This window comes from Triturus cristatus, chromosome 10 (assembly GCF_964204655.1).
Source record: "Triturus cristatus chromosome 10, aTriCri1.1, whole genome shotgun sequence".
Lineage (NCBI taxonomy): Eukaryota > Metazoa > Chordata > Amphibia > Caudata > Salamandridae > Triturus > Triturus cristatus.
The window spans coordinates 809,814,626-809,836,122 of record NC_140593.1 but is presented as its reverse complement, the minus strand read 5'-3'; the positions used below and the strand labels follow the sequence as shown (position 1 = coordinate 809,836,122).

At 48.3% G+C, this 21,497-nt stretch overlaps 1 protein-coding gene across 1 annotated transcript in view; it reads right to left on the bottom strand.

Moving 5' to 3' along the window:
- The window catches only part of DNAAF8 (dynein axonemal assembly factor 8), an 816,395-nt gene that overhangs the window by 494,464 nt on the left and 300,434 nt on the right, over positions 1–21,497 (bottom strand). Inside the window, exon 15 of the mRNA XM_085628378.1 lies at positions 2,577–2,892. Coding sequence (XP_085484504.1) covers positions 2,577–2,892 — 316 coding nt within the window. The remainder of the gene's footprint in view (positions 1–2,576; positions 2,893–21,497) is intronic.

The window sequence follows — 21,497 nt, the reverse complement described above, 5'->3', positions numbered from 1 at the left end:
TATGCAATACATCTGTAGGTGCTCAACCGACTTTGTGCTCCTTTTAGGAAACGCACTTAATTGGGTACAGATGCAGCTGTCTTTAGAGGGGTAACTATAAGGTGCATGTGGGGTACACAGGAGGCTCCGGTGGAGTGGCGATTCTGGCTAAAAATTCTCCTCCCTTCATGGTTGAGTGTCAATGGTTGGACCGGGGAGGTTGGCTGTGCGAGGATATTGGGACAGGAAATCCCTCCTCGTTGTTAATGTATATGCCCCACTGTGACTCCAGTTACAGGTGCTGGAAGCTTTGGGCCCCACTCTTTTAGATGCTCCCTGGGACTTGCATTCGATTCAAAAGGAGTTGTTGTTCAGCATGTTGGGCTTTGTGGTAGCCATGAGGGATCTGGAGGTGAAGCGGGTAGTGCATGAAAGTCGAGGGTGCTCCCAGAAATTTGATAAGGAGTGGGGGAGGTGGAGGAAGGCTTGATGGACGATGCTATGGTTGTAGTAAAGGAGGGGTCCCTACTTTGTGACTAATGTGGGGAGGGCGCAGACAGGCGGGGGTTGTGTGATGGGGGTTTCGTGCTTTTGATTTGTTCACTGTCAATGTACTGTTTTGGAACTGAAACTAATAAACATATTTTTTTTTTTAAATCACTAATAGTGTATCCACTGGCTTTTTGCCCAGTTTGGATTTGCATCCAGGATGGGCAAGACGCAGGTAGGCACAATATTAAAATTATACCAAGCAAAGTGTGTATTGACAGAAACGTATGGTGGCAAGTCTAGTGTTTCGTGGAAACTGCACCTATACAGCCTGTTGAAAATAAATTTTGCAGAAGATTGCTATGCTTTCTTCAGCATGTTCCCTCATACATTGTTTACCAAGAGTTAGGGATCCACCATCTTTCAGCTATTGTGGGCCTACGTCCGCTTATGAGGTGGGCTCACAATCTGGAATAGGGCAGAATGCAATCTAAATAGATCGGTCTTGCAGGACTACATTTCCTTGAACAGATAGAAATCTATCCCATGGCCGACGTATGTTATCAACAGGGACAGCTTAGAGATTTTGGGGGCCCTGGACCAGACCTATTTTGGAGGCCCATGTTCCCAACAGCTTTGTATTTATGATCCCTTTTCAGCTAACTCACACCCATTGATCATACCTCAAAAGTTAAGCAATTGTAAGAGAAAGAAGAAAAATTATAGTCAATTGCTTATTCAAAATCAGCACCTGTACCGTTTAATATCCCTCATTCTTTCGAGTTGCACTTGGACTGCCTTGATCCACTTATAGCACACAGATTGGCATTGAAGAGGACCATGGGGCAGCCCTGTATGAACTGTGGTATACTTGCCAACATTTTGTGATAAATTAACGAGGGACCCTGTCCTGACCAAATAACAAGGGGCCCCCCTTGGAAAGTGGGGACCTGGACCAAGGCCCACTTTGTCCATGCCTTAAAACGTCTCTGGTTAGCAATTCATTCTGTAAAATTGGGAGACGAGAACTTTTTGATAATCCGGATAAAATCATGATGGTGGACCGCTTGTGGGTTCACAAACATTACTTTCTGTGGCGATAATCAATAAGAGAAGATTAGAAGCTACTTAAACCCAGAGTCCTGAGTTATGCTCGTTTGCAGGGAACATTTTCATAGAATCTTATCTCTTATCTGGAACTAATGGTTATCACTATTTTTTGTTAACACATTTCTGGTTTAATTTGGCATACTAGTTACTGATGATCCTTAATGTTAACATGAACGAAAGATACAGCGGTCCTTGAAGTTTTGATAATGTGTCCCCACAAGACACAATGCACTTTCTTATGTTCTGTAGGTACAACAAAAAGTCCCGCCTGGATTTTATTGTGCCTCTTTGAAGGCGTGGTAGTTTTACCTAGGTCAGCCCAGCCCTATTGCACTTGCATTTACTAACCAGTGCTTATATGTGCTTTTCAGTTGCTAGTGTTTTAGATGCTGCTGTGAAACACAGAACAATCTTGCTAGGATACATTTGATAGGATTTAAATTCAATCTCTTCTTGTTGTTTAATAGTTTATACATTTTTGTTGTGTAATTCAATCAAATTGTTGTTTTGTTTTGCATTTTATGTGTTTTTAATACATTGTTAGAAGAATGAATTGCTTTTATGCACCTTTTATGGCTAAAAATCTTGTACCAATAAAGAGGAATATATTGATTGATTAAGTAAACACTACCCAGCATCTGAAGGGTGAGAGGAAAAACCTACAGAATCTGAAGAAAAAGATCTCCACACCACCATGGTAGTAACGATAATAAACAAAAACAATAACTTTACAGCACAACCCACAAACTCATAAGGAGAGCGAGAATAAACCACTTGTAATCCATTGAGATATGAATAACCCACATGGAATATTTGACTTTAAAGAACATTCTTCAGGGAGACCAAAGGCCACACCAAAAGGCATCTGAAGTCAAAGAATTTCATTACATGAGCTTATCTAAAAGAAAACTGTGCCTTCATCTAAAAGAAACAATACTTCCACATAAATAAAGACATTAAATTATGTTGTGCATTTTCACTATACTAAAGGATATTACCTCGATTTATGCTTGCTAGAAGGATTCTGGATGCCAACATGTACCACTCCATCGCTGGGCACTCGACCTCCAAACCACACACATAACTCTTGCAAAACACGGCTCTCTGTGTGTGGCGAGTATAGCAAAGGCTCAGCACGGCTCTGGCAGTATAGGGCATTCAAGGAGTGATGGTCTGTGAGACAGGCCAGCTGGGGGTCAGAGGGCCCGGAGATGTCTTGCCACGTTGTGGAGGCTCGTGGTCCCCTCAAAGCAATGACCAGAACTGGTGGCAAGTTTTTCTCAGGTTGGTTTATGTAAGACAAAGGCACATTCTCTGTAGAAGAATTTGAAAAGGATAATATCAATAGAAAGTCAACTTTTTGGTCAAATGTATTTATGATGATTTTCATTAAAAAATACATTTTTTGATCGACTGATTGATTGAATGTGAAAAGGATAATTCCAATAGGAAGTCTACATTTTCGTCATGCTCACATCTTGCCCACAGATTGAACAGCTCCTCCAAGTCCCCAATATTTGGATGCATCATGGACTATGCTGCTGCATTTGATGGAGTGAACTGACAAATCCTATAGAAGAAGCTAGCCAAGTGGGGTATCCACCATCCCTTAGTAAAAGCAGTAATCTCCCTCTACTCGGACACGTGGGTCCATGTCAAACTTGGCCAAGGGAACAGGGTATCTCAACAACCTCCACAAATGTTGTATTAAACAAGGCTGAGTATTGGCCCCACTATTGTTTAACCTCTATACCGCAGACCTGGGGACTGAAATTTCAAAGGCTAAATCATTTACCCCTAGGATTGGTACACACAAAATCTAAATATTTCAATACGTGGAAGATTTAGTAATTCTGGACCAAACAGTAACAGGCCTACAGCAATAGCTGGACCAGCTGGACAAATATACCCAGAGTAACATGTTGGCGGCAAATACAAACAAAACAAAAGTAATGGACTTCAGGAAACAATAAGAGAAACAAAAAAAATCTGGAAATTGTGCCCAGCAAGGACAGCATATGCTAAAGCAAATAACTATCTTAACAACTGGCTAGCTGATTCTGATGACACACACAAACCTAAGAGCTATGGAAAACAAAGCACAAAGTTTAACATTTGCCCTCTGCAAACTAAATGTATAATTGTATAGTCCATCGGCAGTAACAAAGGCCAAACTAATTCCAACCATCTCATAGTGTCAACAAGGTTTTCAATCTAAAATGTATTCCAAGCTGGATACATTACAGTTACATACAAAAGGGTATTTCAGCTACCCTGTTACATCAGACATGCTCAGATATGCTTGGAATTTGAATTAGCAAAACAACACTAGAATGTGAATCTCAATTCCTCAAGTATTACTACCAGATATTCCATGCTAAACTAGGGTCACTGAAGGCAGTACTGCAGGGTAATTTTAATGGCTGAGCCAACAACTGGATCAGATACTTAAATCTGACATGCGCTGACTCAGCCCTTGACCAAGAAACACTAAAAGACAACAAACTGCTATACTCAGCACTTAAGCAGTTGTTAAAAAAAGAGACCATGTCGAAATCCAGGGAAGCTGATAAACAACAGGAACACTTTATATGTTTCCTTTGTTCTTATGCAACTAAGTGCCTACAACATCATCTGAAAGAACTACTAAGTAGTGGATGCAGGAGAGGTATTTTGGTTGCAAATTTTTGGCTCTCCCAATTAATGACCTTCAACCCCAGTGGAGTTACAGCTCAACAACAACCTTAAAGTGGTGTGTGTCCCCTATAGGTATCAGTGTCGTTTTTTTCTCTTTATATTAGCCTACCTACACACACAATAGGCCGCTTTAGCTCACCACAAGTTACACAGTAACGCACTTATTTGTGTGCCACACTGTTATTTTCTAAATAAGCTGCACATGTTTTGTTATTTAGTTTTTCTGCTGGGATTCTGTCTATATATCGTGCAAGGCCAAACAACACAGTGCCGTGTTTTTCTATGTTGTTGGACACTAACACCTAAACACAACTGAATAATCCAGCTGCTGTTTTTCGAACAGAACAAGTCTCATCATATATGCCGCGATTTGCCATTCTAAAAACAGCAAAATGAGGCTTGGAGAGAAAATGTCCTGAGACAAGAGAGGTGTGCGCCTGAGATGTAGAACAACTGGTCTAGGATCCAGCACTAATCCCAGATATCTTTAGTATAATATTGTGCTTTCATAGTAAGGGTAGGCTTAGGCTGATTTGTCATTCGCTATGACAGGGCTTTTTATGGAGACAGTTTATTAATTGTGCCAATCACATTATGGACTTGCATATGTCTCCTAATTGCAGCACAGTTTCTTAATGATAGAGCACTTTAGTTTCAATACATTTTGTAAGCTTTCTTCGTGTCTCTTTCCCTTTATTGTGGACTGTAGTGAGTGAGAGAAATAAAGTTGATGGCCTGTTACTGTGACTCCTGAGAGAGTTTAGAGTGTTATCTTCTGGGGTGCTAATTTATCTGTCTCTTTGGAAGGTCAGGAGGGCAGATAGAGCACTATGAGTTAGTCTGGATTTGGGCCCATAGGTACAGATGTAGTATGCAGACCAAGTCCCTACATACTGACGTCCTGTGATCACAAGGATAGTTCTGTTTCTCAGCATAATCCCTGCAACAAAAGTACAGATTTTGCAGTTATAACAAAGAATACTTAATTCACTTACTTCTCTGCTGCCCGAAATTTGGGAATGCTCGTAGCACCCTTCTGAAACCTATTTTTACTACATGGGGGCTGAACTTTTAAGGAGGCCATATCACTATGTCTTAATTCTCCTGATATCATGGTCTTGGCTTGCTATGAGAATTTTCTTTAAATATTATAAATTAACTTAAGAACGAGAGCCATTGCAAATGCATTGGTTTTTAAGGGTAATTTACCATAAAATCTTAATTTATGGGTGTTAAACATATATGCTAACCTACTACAAAAGTTACATTAGTATACTAGTTGCACTACTACTGCATGGTACTACTTCTAACATGTGAGTGGCTGTGTGACTGTATCCTTGTGTGTATGGATGTGTAAGTGGCTGCGGGGGTGTCTAAGTGAGAGTGTAAGTACCTGTGTGGGCGAGTGAAATGTTGTGCGAGTGCTGTATTGGTGAGTGAGTGGGTGTCTCGGTAGCTGCATGGGTGGGTGAGGAGCAGTGTGAGTGGCTCTATGGGTAAGTAAGTAGTTGCGTAGTGACTGAGTGGGCGGCTGAATGGCTGTATGAGTGAGTGCCTCGGTGTGTAAGTGGCTGCATAGGTGAGTGAGTGGCTGTTTGAGGCCATGTTTGGGTAACTGAGCTGAAGAGTGAGTGGCTGTATTGAAGAGTAAGTGTCTGTGTGAATGGTACTACGGGTGAGTGAGCGGATGTGTGAGTGCTGGTATGGATGTGTGAATGCATATATAAGTGGGTGTGAGTGCTTGTATGGGTCTGTGAATGGGTATGTGACTGGTTGTGATATATATATATTACCTACTGACAGCCGCCAGTAGGTAGCAATAGGTAGCACCATGTATCCTTAGGAAAAGCATTTTTTGACTTGCCTATAACTTTGATGAAGTTTTACAAATCTTCCCGAAATTTCCCCCAAAAAGTGTGCCAGTGATTCTAGTTGTGTATGTAAATTTTCGTGGTGATTCGTGAAGCGGGGGTTGAGAAATGGGGGATCAAAAAAGTGTGTTGCCTATGTTAATTCCTATGGGGATTTTAAAGATGACTACAGCCCGAACTGCTGGACGGAATTGCACCAAATTTGGCAGGAAGGTAGCTTTTGGTCCAGAAAGCATGCTTTTCGTTATTTGGTGTTAATCTGTTCAGCAGTTTTAGAGATAATAACATAAAACCAAATTTGGATAACTAGAGACGCGGATCCTTCACGAATAATGACGAGCTCGTGCAGAGATCTGTAGAGCTCTGATTGGCTGCCAACAGTTGAAGCAGCTAGTGTTGGTAGCCTAACTTCCTAGCCTTGGTCCTGGGGTGCCAAAGGAACCCCGGCAAGACTAAAAAATTATTTTATTTTTAATTCAAAGCAAAATTCGCAAATATTCATGAATATTGCAGGGGGCATGAAGTTGACTTAAACAAATGGAGGGGGTGCACGGGGCCCACCTCCAAGGATTTAATAATACCCTCGGGGACCACCACCACCTCCCCAGGGCCAATCACAAATTTAAATGGGGTGCACCGACCCTCCCCCTCGACCTCGCGGACCACCACCTCCCCAGGGCTATGTACAAACAAAAATATATAGGGGGACAACGCAGACTTCCCTGGGCACCACCACCTCTCTGGGGCTAACGCAAACATTGAAGAGGGAGTCAGCGTGGACCCCTGGCCCCAGGGACTGCCACCACCCCAGGGCCATATTCTTTTGTAATAAGAAGAGGGGGCTGCACGCCCCCCCCCCCCCCCCCCTCCTGGGCAATATACAGCCCCTGGAACTACCACCTCCCTGTGCAGGCTCTAGAATAACAAAGGAAGGGGGCTGTGCAGCCCCTTTCCTGGAGGCATATATGGCCCTCTGGACACCATCTCCTAGGGCCTGCTCCTGCTATCTCCTGAGGTGCCCATGTTTGGGAGATACCAGTTTGCTTTTGCTTGGCAGGAGCTGTAACAGTTTCCTCCAAACTAAAGCAAACTCTCCGCTTCCAGCAAGCGGGAGCTGTCAAACCACTCCTGCTTGCTGGAAGCAAGAGTTGTAATCTGTTTCCCTGCCCGCAGACAGGGAATGAGATGAAAGTATTGCTCTTGAACGCATATCCTGCAGCTCCGTGTGTGCAAGAGCTATGCCGGCTCCTGCTGGAGGCAGGGAGCCATCAAGAAACGCGGGGCATTCAGGCTCTCCCCGCGGTCTCCAATGGTGCAGACTGGGTGCCCTGGATGTGCTCCAGGGCACCCAGCATGACAAGGCCAAGCCCCGGGGATGGCGTCACCGGGGCTGAAATTGACCTGGGGAGGGGGGGCGTGCAGCCTCCCTTCCCAATTTAATTGTGGCCGGAACCCAAGGGATAGGGTCCCCAGGGCCAAATTGGGACGGGGAGGGAGGGGGTGGGGCGTGTGCCCAACTCCCCGTTTTACTTAATAAAATGCTACGGTCTTCCTTGTCTTTTCCCATGTTGATGGCCAGGTTAACAAAAGGCACTTGAGCGAGTTTCCCGACGATTTTGGTGACGCGTTAGTGATACAGAGGAATATGAGGACATATCCACCAAAGAAGCACTTACTTCATTTAGTTGAGAGGAAGTGTGAGAAGTTGGCCTGATATGTAGTGCTCACTATTCTAGTGATCACTGTGTATCATTCCAAACGACCCTTATTGATGATTGGTTGTAAGTCAACCTTATAGACCAGCTATCCTAGTAGCGTGGATACGAGCAGTCTTTAGGCTAAACTCTAGAGGGCGTGTTAAGCCAGCTGTTTACCATCACATATATCCCTTGAACACCAAGTGAAAGGACACCACACAAGCTGTTATGAAAATAAAGGATATTTATTTATAACAAGACTACCCTGGCTCTTTATGAGTCAGAGAGCTAAGCACACTACAAAACTCTTATGAAAATACTTCTGGTTGCACAATTTACACCAGTGCCCGGAGGGCACGAAACCATATACACTGCAAGTGGAATGGGAAAGGTTAGATAGTTTAAAGTTACTGATTCCGGAGGAATCCGATCAGTGGGACTAAACGAAAAAGGAACTGGACACTTGTAGAGTGAACCTACGGTGGAGCACCGAGATGCTCGAGTTACCTAGCCCAGAGGTTGCGGCTGCGTGGGGTTCAGCAAGATGTCGGGAGTCCTCGTTGTAGTCTCAGGAGCCTGAAAGAAGAAGTTGCTGTCAGGCGACCAGTGTCGATGTTCAGAGAGATCCAAGCCTGGATCGGTGATGAAGAAAACCTGAAAGCAGAGGGGACTTAGTTCTCAACCGCTAGCCAGCGATCGTGTGGGTACCAGGAAGGTACCGGCTGAAGTCACCTCGACCAGGTGAGTGGATGACGTCGGACTCGGCTGTTCCTTGGACCAGGAGGCGCGGCGGCGACCAGGAGGGAGGGCGAGCTGTCCCACGAAGGTGTCTGCTGTCGATGATGCTGGGCCCAGGAATGGGGCAGCAGGTCTTGGCAGTGGCAAACCCACGCGGTGGAGTCAAGATGGCGTCGGGAGTGGACCAGGAGGGTCCGAGGTACTCCTCTGTTGAAGGGGAGCAAGAGCCAGTCTGGAGCAACCAGACCAGTGATGAAAGTCTGTCGTGGTGCGTCGTGAAGAGGGCCACAAGCCGGTCGGCGAGTGGTCGGACAACGCGGTGAGCAGCAAGGAGCAGAAGGGCCCCCACGCAGATCTCGTGGATGCTGGGGAGGCAGACTTCGGTGCTGGAGCCGCTCAGGGTTAGGGCTTCTCAAACCCTAGGTGCACTCACTCGAGGGTCCCTCGGTGGGCGTGCTAGATAAGCGTCGTGCAGGTTCTGAAGATGGCCGGCCCCGCAGGTCTCGTCACACCTACGAATCTCAGCTGAGCTGATGATGTAGGTAGAGGTCAGAGATGGCAGGGAACCCGGGTCTCGTCGAGCTGGGCAGTCTTGATCCGTGGGAGAGACGTGCAGCAAACCGCAAGCGCTTAGGTGGTGCCTGCTGGTGCAGGGTGGCTACTCCTTAGCCACAAGGGAGAGTCTTCAGAAATAGTCAAGAGTTCCTTTCGTGGAAAGTAGTTCAAGATTCAGAATTATCCAATTTGGGAAGGGGACCCGCTCCCACCTTTATTCTAGGAAAAAGGGGCTGGCCCGTGACTAGGTCCTACCTATGGGTGGGACCAGGAGGGGGGTGGTTACACCCCTATCCTTTGTCCGGCTTCGCCCCAGCTCAGGGGCTGGTGTGCCCCCGAAACTGGTTTGAGCCGGGCTATGCACAGTGAGCACCGGGGTGCCACTTGCAATCACCTTCCTTTCAGCCCTGCCTACCTGGGATACACAAACCCTGTCTGGGATGATGCTAACACCGCCCTCGACAGGAAACCCTTTGTCCAAGCTCCCCTCGCTGGAAGGTCTCCCAGCAGCAGGAGGTCAGACTTGTGTCTGGTGGCAGCATCCATTTTGTGATGCTGAGGCTTGAGTCAACTTTTAACTGGGGTTCAAGGTTACTTCCATGTCGTGTCCCTCTAGAAGGGTGGAATGCTAACCCCGTCGCCAGAACTGGCGAGGGGTTCGTATTCCAATTCGTATGACACCTTACTCGACATGTTTGGGTGATGCGATGCCAAAGTTAGCAAATAACCACGAGGATTATAATGCACTTTAAGGTAGTTGGCCCGCGTCACCATGGAACGGCTATTAGGATTTGGTTCCGCAAGCCGTTGACGGGCTCAGCTCGCGCCAGAGCACCATCTCACATGATTCCCAGCACTCTGCCTTCAGGATTGATAAGGCCTGCCATAGGAGTGACTGACAGGAATCCATGCGCCCATTTTAGGGTTAGGTATAGGAATACTACACCTACAGCAACGGGTGATTACACCACCTTGCCCCAGCTGTCGTGCAGCCAGTTGTGTCAGATTTGGGCGGCCATCCAGGGGTGGCACAATACATGCTGCAGCCCCTGGTAGGCCCTGGGTACACCGATGCCCTGGATACCTGTGGTATGCTGATACAGGGACTGATAAGGCGGCCCAGTTCCAATTAGTGGATGCACCTAATGTACATGTGTGTTAATTTCGAGAGAGAACAGCTAGGCTGTGGGTCTGATTGGCAGGCCCGCAGCCGGGGAAAGTCGTAAACCAATGAAGCAAAAGCAAAAAATCTGGGTGATCATAGGATTGCAGACCCTACTCTCCTACATGACCCCCCCCCAAACTTTGGGACAATAAGCTAACCTTGACCAGGTGAGTCTTCTTGCTCTAAGTGGAAATACCTGGAGAGCCCACCTGCATTGCCATGATCAGTGCCAGGTCTATGCTCCACTGTGAAGTCCATCCCCTGTAGGGAAATGGACCACCTAAGTAGTTTGGGGTTTTCACCCTTCATTTGATTTAGCCACAAGAGGGGCTTATGGTCGGTCTGAATCTTGAAGTGAGTGCCAAACAAGTATGGCCTCAACTTCTTCAGGGCCCAAGCCACAGCAAAGGCCTCCCTCTCAATAGCTGACCAATTCTTCTCTCTGGGGGTCAGCCTCCTGCTAATGAAAGCTATGGGCTGGTCATGACCATCAAAATTCAGCTGAGATAGAACAGCTCCCACACCCAACTCCGAAGCGTCTGTTTGGACAATGATTGTTTTGGAGTAGTCTGGACTCTTTAGGATAGGCGCTGTGCACATGGCCTGCTTTAGGTCATCGAATGCCTTTTGACAGCTGGCTGTCCACTGAACTTTTTTTGGCATCTTCTTACTTGTCAGATCGTTTAGCGGGGTCACAATGGATCCATAATTTCTGACAAATTTCCGGTAATAACCAGTCAGGCCCAAGAAAGCTCGAACCTGAGTCTGGGTGGTTGGAGGAGCCCAGTCCTGTATGGCCTGTATTTTGCTCTCCAATGGCTGAACCTGGCCTCCACCTACAAGGTGGCCCAGGTATACAACCTGTGTCTGCCCTATCTGGCACTTAGTGGCCTTGATAGTGAGGCCTGCCTTTTGCAGGGCCTCTAACACTTTCCTCAGGTGGACCAGGTGATCCTCCCAGGTGGAGCTAAAGACAGCGATATCGTCCAGATACGCCGCACAGAAGTCGTCCAACCCAGTGAGAACTCGATTCACCAGCCTTTGGAAGGTGGCAGGTGCATTTTTCAAACCAAAGGGCATTACCACGAACTGATAATGCCCACCCGGGGTAGAAAATGCTGTTTTGGGCTTGGCCTCCTCAGCTAACCTGATTTGCCAATACCCAGCTGTCAGGTCAAACGTACTTAAGTAGTTGGCCGAAGCCAACCGGTCTATAAGTTCGTCTGCTCTCGGTATCGGGTGGGCGTCAGTCTTAGTGACTGCATTGAGGCCTCTGTAGTCCACGCAAAACCTCATCTCTTTCTTACCGCCCGGGGTGTGAGGTTTCGGCACGAGAACTATGGGACTAGCCCAGGGGCTGTCCGAGGGCTCAATGACTCCCAGCTCCAACATTTTCTGCACCTCTGTCGTGATGCAGTCTCGGACATGATCAGGCTGTCGATAGATTTTACTCTTTACGGGCAGACTGTCCCCAGTGCCGACCTTATGGGTACACCAATTGGTCTGACTGGGTGTCAGAGAGAACATATGTCGAAAGGATTGAAGAACCTGTTTACAATCCAGTTGTTGATGTCCAGAGAGGCTGCCACAAAAGACAACACTATCTACTGATCCATCGTCAGGGTTCTGAGAGAGCAGGTCCGGGAGAGGGTCACTCTCCTCCTCCTGTCCCTCATCTGTGGCCATGAGCAAGCCCATGCCCTCCCTGTCGACATATGCCTTGAGCCTGTTTACATGGAGCACCCGGTGGGGGCTCCGGGGAGTTCCCAGGTCTACCAAGTAGGTGACCTCTCCCTTTTGCTCAATGATCGTGTGGGGCCCAGACCATTTGTCTTTGAGTGCTGCTGGGGCCACTGGCTCCAGCACCCACACCTTCTGCCCAGGCTGATACACAGTCAGGACAGCCTTTTGGTCGTGCCAAGCTTTTTGTAATTCTTGGCTCGCCTCAAGGTTTTTAGATGCCTTTTCCATGTACTCAGCCATCCGCGAGCGGAGACCGAGCACATAGTCCACAATGTTTGATGCCGGCTTTTTGAGAGGTCTCTCCCATCCTTCCTTTACCAAACAAAGGGGTCCCCTTACAGGATGTCCGAACAGAAGTTCAAAAGGGCTGTAGCCAACCCCCTTCTGCGGGACCTCTCTGTAGGCGAACAAGAGGCAGGGTATCAGGACATCCCATCTCCGCCGAAGCTTTTCAGGTAGTCCATGAATCATCCCTTTGAGGGTCCTGTTGAATCTCTCAACAAGCCCATTGCATTGTGGGTGATAGGGTGTGGTGAATTTGTAGTTGACACCACACTCCTTCCACATAGCAGTCAGATATCCCGACATGAAGTTTGCACCTCTGTCTGAGACAACCTCCTTAGGGAAGCCCACTCTGGAGAACACTCCAACTAGGGCTCGTGCCACAACAGGTGCTGTAGTGGTCCTAAGGGGAATAGCTTCAGGATACCTGGTGGCGTGGTCCACCACCACCAGTATAAACTTGTGCCCTGATGCTGTCTGGGGTTCCATTGGTCCGACAATGTCGATCCCCACTCATTCAAAGGGTACCCCCACCACCGGCAGTGGTATGAGGGGGGCCTTTGTCGTGCCACCTGACTTACCGCTGGCTTGGCAAGTGACACAGGAGCGGCAAAACTCCTTCGTATCTTCGGACATGTGGGGCCAGTGAAAGTGTGGAACAATTCTGTCCCAAGTCTTATTCTGGCCTAAGTGACCTGCAAGGGGAATCTCGTGGGCCAAGGTAAGAAGGAAACCTCTCAGAGACAAGGGGACGACCAGCCTCCTGGTCGCGCCAGGCTTGGGGTCTCTTGCCTCGGAGTACAGGAGTCCATCGTCCCAGTACACTTTGTGGGTACCTGTGGCGTTCCCTGCAGCCTCAGCAGCAGCCTGCTGTCTGAGGGGTTCAAGTGAGGGGCAGTCTAACTGTGCCTTCCCCAGGTCTTCCCTGTAGGGTCCCCCTGAGCCCAGAAACTCAACCTGACCAGGTTCAAGCTCTTTCGGCTCAGTTTCCCTCAGTTCTTTAAGGTCAGCCTCCTCAGAGACTTGATCCACGACCTGGAGCAAGGGGGAAGGCGAAGCCTTACCCTTACTGCTCCTTTTCTTGGAAGGTGTCTGGTCCGTTCTTCCAGGATCCAGCACCTGTTCAGTGGGGCATCTTTTGGCCTGTGACCTGGTCACAGCAAGGACATGTGCTGGCAAGCCTAACATTTCCATGTGAGTCCTCTGCTCCACTTCTGACCATTGTGACGTTTCCAAATCATTGCCCAACAGACATTCTACGGGGAGGTCTGAACTAACCACAACCTTTTTCGGGCCACTTACCCCTCCCCAGGAGAAATCAACAACTGCCATACTGTGATTGGTAGTGACATTGCTGGCATTGGTCACTAGGTAATTGGTACCTAGCATGATCTGTCCAGGGTCCACAAAGTTAGGCGTCACCATGGTGACACTGGCACAAGTGTCCCTGTAGGCCTGAGCCACTTTTCCATTGATCAAAGGTGTCTGTCTGTATTTGCCCAAAGTATTGGGACTGGCACCAGGGGACATATCCATATCCCCTGTACAGACAAGGACGGCCTGAGTGAGCGTGCTGACTAAGTCGTCACTCCCCTCAGTTCCCAAGGTTAACCCAACTAATGCCTTCGGAGGCGCACTACCACTGCTGACTGTACTAGGGGGTGCAGGTGCCTTAGGGGCTGCAGTGGCAGGAGTTTGCCCTCCTTTCTTGGTGCACTCACTAAACCAGTGAGTCTTACTTTTACAGTATTGGCACCACCTTTTTGACTGGCCTTCTTGAGTCTTCTTCTTCTGTGAAGCCTGACCCCCACCCTCTTTAGTTTGTTGGGGACCTGTCGAAGACTTCTGGTCATTTTGTTCGTTCTTGTTACTACCCTTTTGGTCTGCTTTCTTCTGACCACCCTGGTTCTGAGTCTGGTTCTGCTTGACCCTTGTTCTGACCCATCTGTCTGCCTTCTTTCCCAATTCTTGGGGAGAGGTCAGATCCGAGTCGACAAGGTGCTGATGCAACAATTGGTTCTGACAGTTGTTTAAAATCTGTTCTCTCATGATAAGATTGTACAATCCTGTGTAATCAGTAACCTTGCTACCCAGCAACCAGCCCTCCAAAGCCTTAGTGGCACAATCGACAAAGTCAGTCCAATCCTGAGACTGAATTTTCTGGGTGTCCCTGAACAGCACCCGGTACTGCTCGGTGGTTAAGCCGAACCCATCAATCAGTGTATTCTTCAGGACTTGGTAGTTGTTCGCATCCTCAGCTCTAGTAGTGAGGAGCTTGTCTCGTCCTTTACCCTCAAAGGAGAGCCACAGTATAGCTGCCCACTGACTTTGGGGGACGCACTGGACAGTGCAGGCCCTCTCCAAAGCAGTTATCCACTTGTGGATGTCGTCCCCTTGTTTAAAGGGGGGCACTATTTTACTCAGGTGTCTAGTATCTATACCCCTGTCTTTCTCTCTAATGAGAATGCTGCCACCAGTGGGATCTAACCCACTTAATTTCTGCTCTCGGGCTAAGGCAAGTCTTTCTTTGGCGAGGGCAAGTTCTTCCCGCTCGATCCTCAGATTGACTTCCCTCATCTTCGCTTCATGCTCCCTTCTCTGAGGGGACGTCATTCCTCTCTGAGAAGATGCCTGAGAGACATGTGTGCGAACAGATCTGTTAGAGCCTCTGGAGAGAGACCTAGCTCGTCCGTTCCCAATGTTAGGCCTGCTTGAGCGTGGGGCCGGGGCTCCCCCGGTTCCATTCTCATGCCTGCTTAAGTTGGTCCTCGTAAGCCTGCCGACTACCACTGGACCTTTGTTTGCCTCGTCTCCTGATAACTCCTCCTCATCTTCCTCCTCTGTATGGAGGTCGAGGTCCGGGTCACCAAGGGTTCCCTCTAAGGGAGGCATGTTCCCATCAGCATTGGGGGGACCTGTGTTAGAGGACCTCCTAGCATCGTATGTCTCTAAGAGACCTATCAGAAATGCGATGGTAGGGTTAGAACCCTGGTTTAGCTTCCTGGAGGCACACAGTTGTCTCATCTCCTTGAAGCTAAGAGCTGCATATCGTGACACGACCTGTGGAGGGTCACTGACCACTAAGGGGGTCTCTGCAGACTCTCCGTGGACCGACATTCTTTCTAGTGAGGTGTAAGTGATGCACCTACCTACAATATTTGTTTACCTACTGATCCCTTGCTAAGAGTTGTAGTCAGGGTGTGGTAAGCCCTGTTACACTACAACAGCTGGTTCAGTAGAACTCAGAGTATTCTAAGTTAAGTTATATGTACCTGGGTACTTATGTGATCTTTCACTTTGATATTCTTAGGATACGTGTGTGGTAACCAACAGCAAGCTCAAATCCCAACCGCTGCTCACCAATGTGAGAAGTTGGCCTGATATGTAGTGCTCACTATTCTAGTGATCACTGTGTATCATTCCAAACGACCCTTATTGATGATTGGTTGTAAGTCAACCTTATAGACCAGCTATCCTAGTAGCGTGGATACGAGCAGTCTTTAGGCTAAACTCTAGAGGGCGTGTTAAGCCAGCTGTTTACCATCACATATATCCCTTGAACACCAAGTGAAAGGACACCACACAAGCTGTTATGAAAATAAAGGATATTTATTTATAACAAGACTACCCTGGCTCTTTATGAGTCAGAGAGCTAAGCACACTACAAAACTCTTATGAAAATACTTCTGGTTGCACAATTTACACCAGTGCCCGGAGGGCACGAAACCATATACACTGCAAGTGGAATGGGAAAGGTTAGATAGTTTAAAGTTACTGATTCCGGAGGAATCCGATCAGTGGGACTAAACGAAAAAGGAACTGGACACTTGTAGAGTGAACCTACGGTGGAGCACCGAGATGCTCGAGTTACCTAGCCCAGAGGCTGCGGCTGCGTGGGGTTCAGCAAGATGTCGGGAGTCCTCGTTGTAGTCTCAGGAGCCTGAAAGAAGAAGTTGCTGGCAGGCGACCAGTGTCGATGTTCAGAGAGATCCAAGCCTGGATCGGTGATGAAGAAAACCTGAAAGCAGAGGGGACTCAGTTCTCAACCGCTAGCCAGCGATCGTGTGGGTACCAGGAAGGTACCGGCTGAAGTCACCTCGACCAGGTGAGTGGATGACGTCGGACTCGGCTGTTCCTTGGACCAGGAGGCGCGGCGGCGACCAGGAGGGAGGGCGAGCTGTCCCACGAAGGTGTCTGCTGTCAATGATGCTGGGCCCAGGAATGGGGCAGCAGGTCTTGGCAGTGGCAAACCCACGCAGTGGAGTCAAGATGGCGTCGGGAGTGGACCAGGAGGGTCCGAGGTACTCCTCTGTTGAAGGGGAGCAAGAGCCAGTCTGGAGCAACCAGACCAGTGATGAAAGTCTGTCGTGGTGCGTCGTGAAGAGGGCCACAAGCCGGTCGGCGAGTGGTCGGACAACGCGGTGAGCAGCAAGGAGCAGAAGGGCCCCCACGCAGATCTCGTGGATGCTGGGGAGGCAGACTTCGGTGCTGGAGCCGCTCAGGGTTAGGGCTTCTCAAACCCTAGGTGCACTCACTCGAGGGTCCCTCGGTGGGCGTGCTAGATAAGCGTTGTGCAGGTTCTAAAGATGGCCGGCCCCGCAGGTCTCGTCACACCTACGAATCTCAGCTGAGCTGATGATGTAGGTAGAGGTCAGAGATGGCAGGGAACCCGGGTCTCGTCGAGCTGGGCAGTCTTGATCCGTGGGAGAGACGTGCAGCAAACCGCAAGCGCTTAGGTGGTGCCTGCTGGTGCAGGGTGGCTACTCCTTAGCCACAAGGGAGAGTCTTCAGAAATAGTCAAGAGTTCCTTTCGTGGAAAGTAGTTCAAGATTCAGAATTATCCAATTTGGGAAGGGGACCCGCTCCCACCTTTATTCTAGGAAAAAGGGGCTGACCCGTGACTAGGTCCTGCCTATGGGTGGGACCAGGAGGGGGGTGGTTACACCCCTATCCTTTGTCCGGCTTCGCCCCAGCTCAGGGGCTGGTGTGCCCCCGAAACTGGTTTGAGCCAGGCTATGCACAGTGAGCACCGGGGTGCCACTTGCAATCACCTTCCTTTCAGCCCTGCCTACCTGGGATACACAAACCCTGTCTGGGATGGTGCTAACACCGCCCTCGACAGGAAACCCTTTGTCCAAGCTCCCCTCGCTGGAAGGTCTCCCAGCAGCAGGAAGTCAGACTTGTGTCTGGTGGCAGCATCCATTTTGTGATGCTGAGGCTTGAGTCAACTTTTAACCGGGGTTCAAGGTTACTTCCATGTCGTGTCCCTCTAGAAGGGTGGAATGCTAACCCCGTCGCCAGAACTGGCGAGGGGTTCGTATTCCAATTCGTATGACACCTTACTCGACATGTTTGGGTGATGCGATGCCAAAGTTAGCAAATAACCGCGAGGATTATAATGCACTTTAAGGTAGTTGGCCCGCGTCACCATGGAACGGCTATTAGGATTTGGTTCCGCAAGCCGTCGACGGGCTCAGCTCGCGCCAGAGCACCATCTCACATGATTCCCAGCACTCTGCCTTCAGGATTGATAAGGCCTGCCATAGGAGTGACTGACAGGAATCCATGCGCCCATTTTAGGGTTAGGTATAGGAATACTACACCTACAGCAACGGGTGATTACACCACCTTGCCCCAGCTGTCGTGCAGCCAGTTGTGTCAGATTTGGGCGGCCATCCAGGGGTGGCACAATACATGCTGCAGCCCCTGGTAGGCCCTGGGTACACCGATGCCCTGGATACCTGTGGTATGCTGATACAGGGACTGATAAGGCGGCCCAGTTCCAATTAGTGGATGCACCTAATGTACATGTGTGTTAATTTCGAGAGAGAACAGCTAGGCTGTGGGTCTGATTGGCAGGCCCGCAGCCGGGGAAAGTCGTAAACCAATGAAGCAAAAGCAAAAAATCTGGGTGATCATAGGATTGCAGACCCTACTCTCCTACAGGAAGCACCTCTCTTTGATGGAGATTCCCCTCTTTGCAGTTCATCGTCTTTTCTTGACAATGATTCATATTATCACAGATTTGTGGATGAATATGCTGCAGGAACATCACATTGGACAAATTAGATGCACACCAGGTCATGGGAAACATTACCTCGTGGTCCTTTATGCAGCTGTAGTGCAGAATATGTCTGAGACATTTGCCCAACAAGGGATCCTTACTAATTAACCAGATGCAAGTCCTCCAGTTGGGTACACATTTCCAGAAAATCTGGGGACTCTACTCGGAAAAAATGAGGTTTGATTCTGGCCATGGTGCTAAATTTACAAAAATTAAACCTCAACAGGAAATACTTGCAAATATAAACATAGCAGGTGCCCCAGTTAAAGCTCCACTACAGTAAAGCACAAACGTTCATAACTTCTTTGGCTTGATGAAGACAAATCAATATCAAATCCTTAATGGAAGAGAATGCATCATTGATCTAATGGAGCGCAATCTGATCTGTAGTGACAGTGAGGAGTGGTTTCTTTCTTGTTGTCTCCTGGTGAGAGAAGAGTCCATAGTTATCTCTTTTAAATGCCCTAAGTATGCAAATGCCCCAAATCCATAGGGCCTCTCACATAACCACTCAGAGACACACACAGGCACTCATACACCCACTCACAGAACCACACAGGCATTCACACACCTACTAACAGACCCATACAGCCACTCACACACCAACACAGGCACTTACACACCCACTAACACACCCTTAGCACCACTCACACAGGCACTCACAGACATACAGGCACTCGCACACCCAGTCACAGACCCACACAGGCACTCACACACCCACTCATAGACTGATACCCCCACTCACACTCCCACTCACTGATCCAGACAGCCACTTACACACTCACACACAGACCCATAGTGCCTCTCAGACCCAGTCACAGACCCATAAAGGCACTCACACATCTACTCACAGACCCACACAGGCACTCAGGCACCCACTCACAGACCCAAACAACCACTCACAAACCTATACTGCCACTCACCCACCCATTCACAGACCCACACAGGCATTTACAGACACACACAGGCACTCAGACCAACACAGGCACTCACACACTGACTCACAGACCTATAACACTATTCATAGACCCAGTCAAAGACCCTCACATGCACTCACACACCCAGAAGCACTTGTACACCCACACCGGCACTCACACACCCACAGCACAACTCAAAGACACACACAGGCACTCACACCCACTCACAGAGCCATAGTGCCACTCAATGACCCAGTAAAGACCCACACAAGCACTCACACACCAACTCACAAACCCAAACAGCCACTCATACACCCACTCACCAACGTATACAGCCACTCACACACCCACTCTCAAAGTTTACAGGTTACAGATAGAAAATCGATTGTTTTTAAACTTTGAAATTCCCTGAAAAAAAAACAAGGTTGCAGGGACGTTATAGTTAGGAAATAGAATTTAAAAAAATGTAGAAATTCACTGAAAAAATACAAGGGTTATAGTGATGTTATAGTTAGGAAATAGAATTACAAAAACCATAGAAATTCACTGAAAAACCAAAAGGTTATAGGGACGTTATAGTTAGGCACAAATTTCACTTGTACAAAACCATATAAATTCAGCAATGTTAGTTACCTGAGCTAACTTACACCTTCAATGCACTGCTTATGACCTCACATATTACATCACTAATGACATGGTCAATGCTATTACTGATAACATCTCAAATGACATAACATATGACATCATCCACAGAATCACTCACACCCCATAGAAAGTTTCATACACCCACTCCCACACAACCATTCACATAACCATTCACAGACTCATAAAAGCACCCACACACCTACTCACTGATCCATAGAGCTACTCACACATCCACTCACCCATAAACCCACTCACACAACCACTAACATTATGTTGCAATTTCACAGCAACACTTTTTTTTAAAGATGAGGGGGACCCCAGGACGAGGGCTATGGGGTCAGGGAATTCCTACCCTGCCCCCTCTTGAAATTCTTTTTCTTCTTTCTTTAAGCCGAAGCCGAGTCCCGAGATGGTTGCCAACAGTTGCTGGCTGAAGTGTTCTTCTCGGCCCGGGACCCCATCCCCTGGGGCAAGAGGTAGGGGAGCACACCAGGGAAGCCCCTGGCCACCCCCTGATCCCAGCCAGCTCCCGGTATGCTGCAGGAGCCGGCATTGCTCCCACTCAGAGGGAGCAGCTATCTATGCTTGCTCCCCTCTAGGCGTGAGCAGTATGTGTTTCTCTGCCCTCATCAGTGCAGGCAGTAAAATGGAGCATGAGTCTGCTTCCAGCCAGTGGGGGCATTTTTAAATTTCCCGCCAGCTAGGAGCAGACTTAGTGTTTGCTGCCATTTGATGGGAAAATTAAAAATGCTCCTGCCAGATGGGAGCAAACATGTTTTCCTGCCCGCTCTGGTGGGGGCAGGAAAACTACTCTGTCCTGGGGGTGGGCTAGAGCTAGGCAGGTCCTGGAGGAAGGGAGCCCCAGGGCCTATAAAAGCTCAAGGAGGGGGGGCCATGGCCCCTTCTGTTTTAAAAAGAGTCACTGTCCCAGGGAGGGATTCCCAGTGCCCTTTGGAGGCTCAAGGTGGGGCTCCCTCCCCTTCATAAATATACATGGCCCTGGGATTGGGGAGGGAGGCCCTACTCATGCCCACTCCCCATATATTTGTTTTTTTAAATGGCGGCTGGCTGGGGTCAGGGTATCCCTACCTTGCCCCCTTATATCATCTTTTTTTTTACTTCAGGATAGGGAGCATAGTTTCCGAGTCCTGTAACGGCTGCCAGCAACATTTTTCTCATGTTGCTGGTGGCCAATCAGAGCACTCGCTCTCATGGGAATCTGACTCCCGCAAGGGTGAACTGGCCCCAAGAGAAAAAAAGCTTATTGGTCCAATAAGAATACTCTATTTTTGAACTGGCGATCCAGTGAGACTCTCGTGAGCCCAACCATCCAGATATACAAATATTCTTGTACCTCAATTTTATAAAACCTACTGAAAGAATTTATATCAAATCACAAAAAGCCTAATCTGCATACCAAGATCTAGTTTTCTGCCAGTTTTTATGTAATTCAGTTCAGCAGGTTTTACGGTAGCGCTGCTTAAAGAAGTCTATGGAAAATGAATGAGGGAATTTGGTTTTGGGACCTCCTTTTTTTCTTGGCCC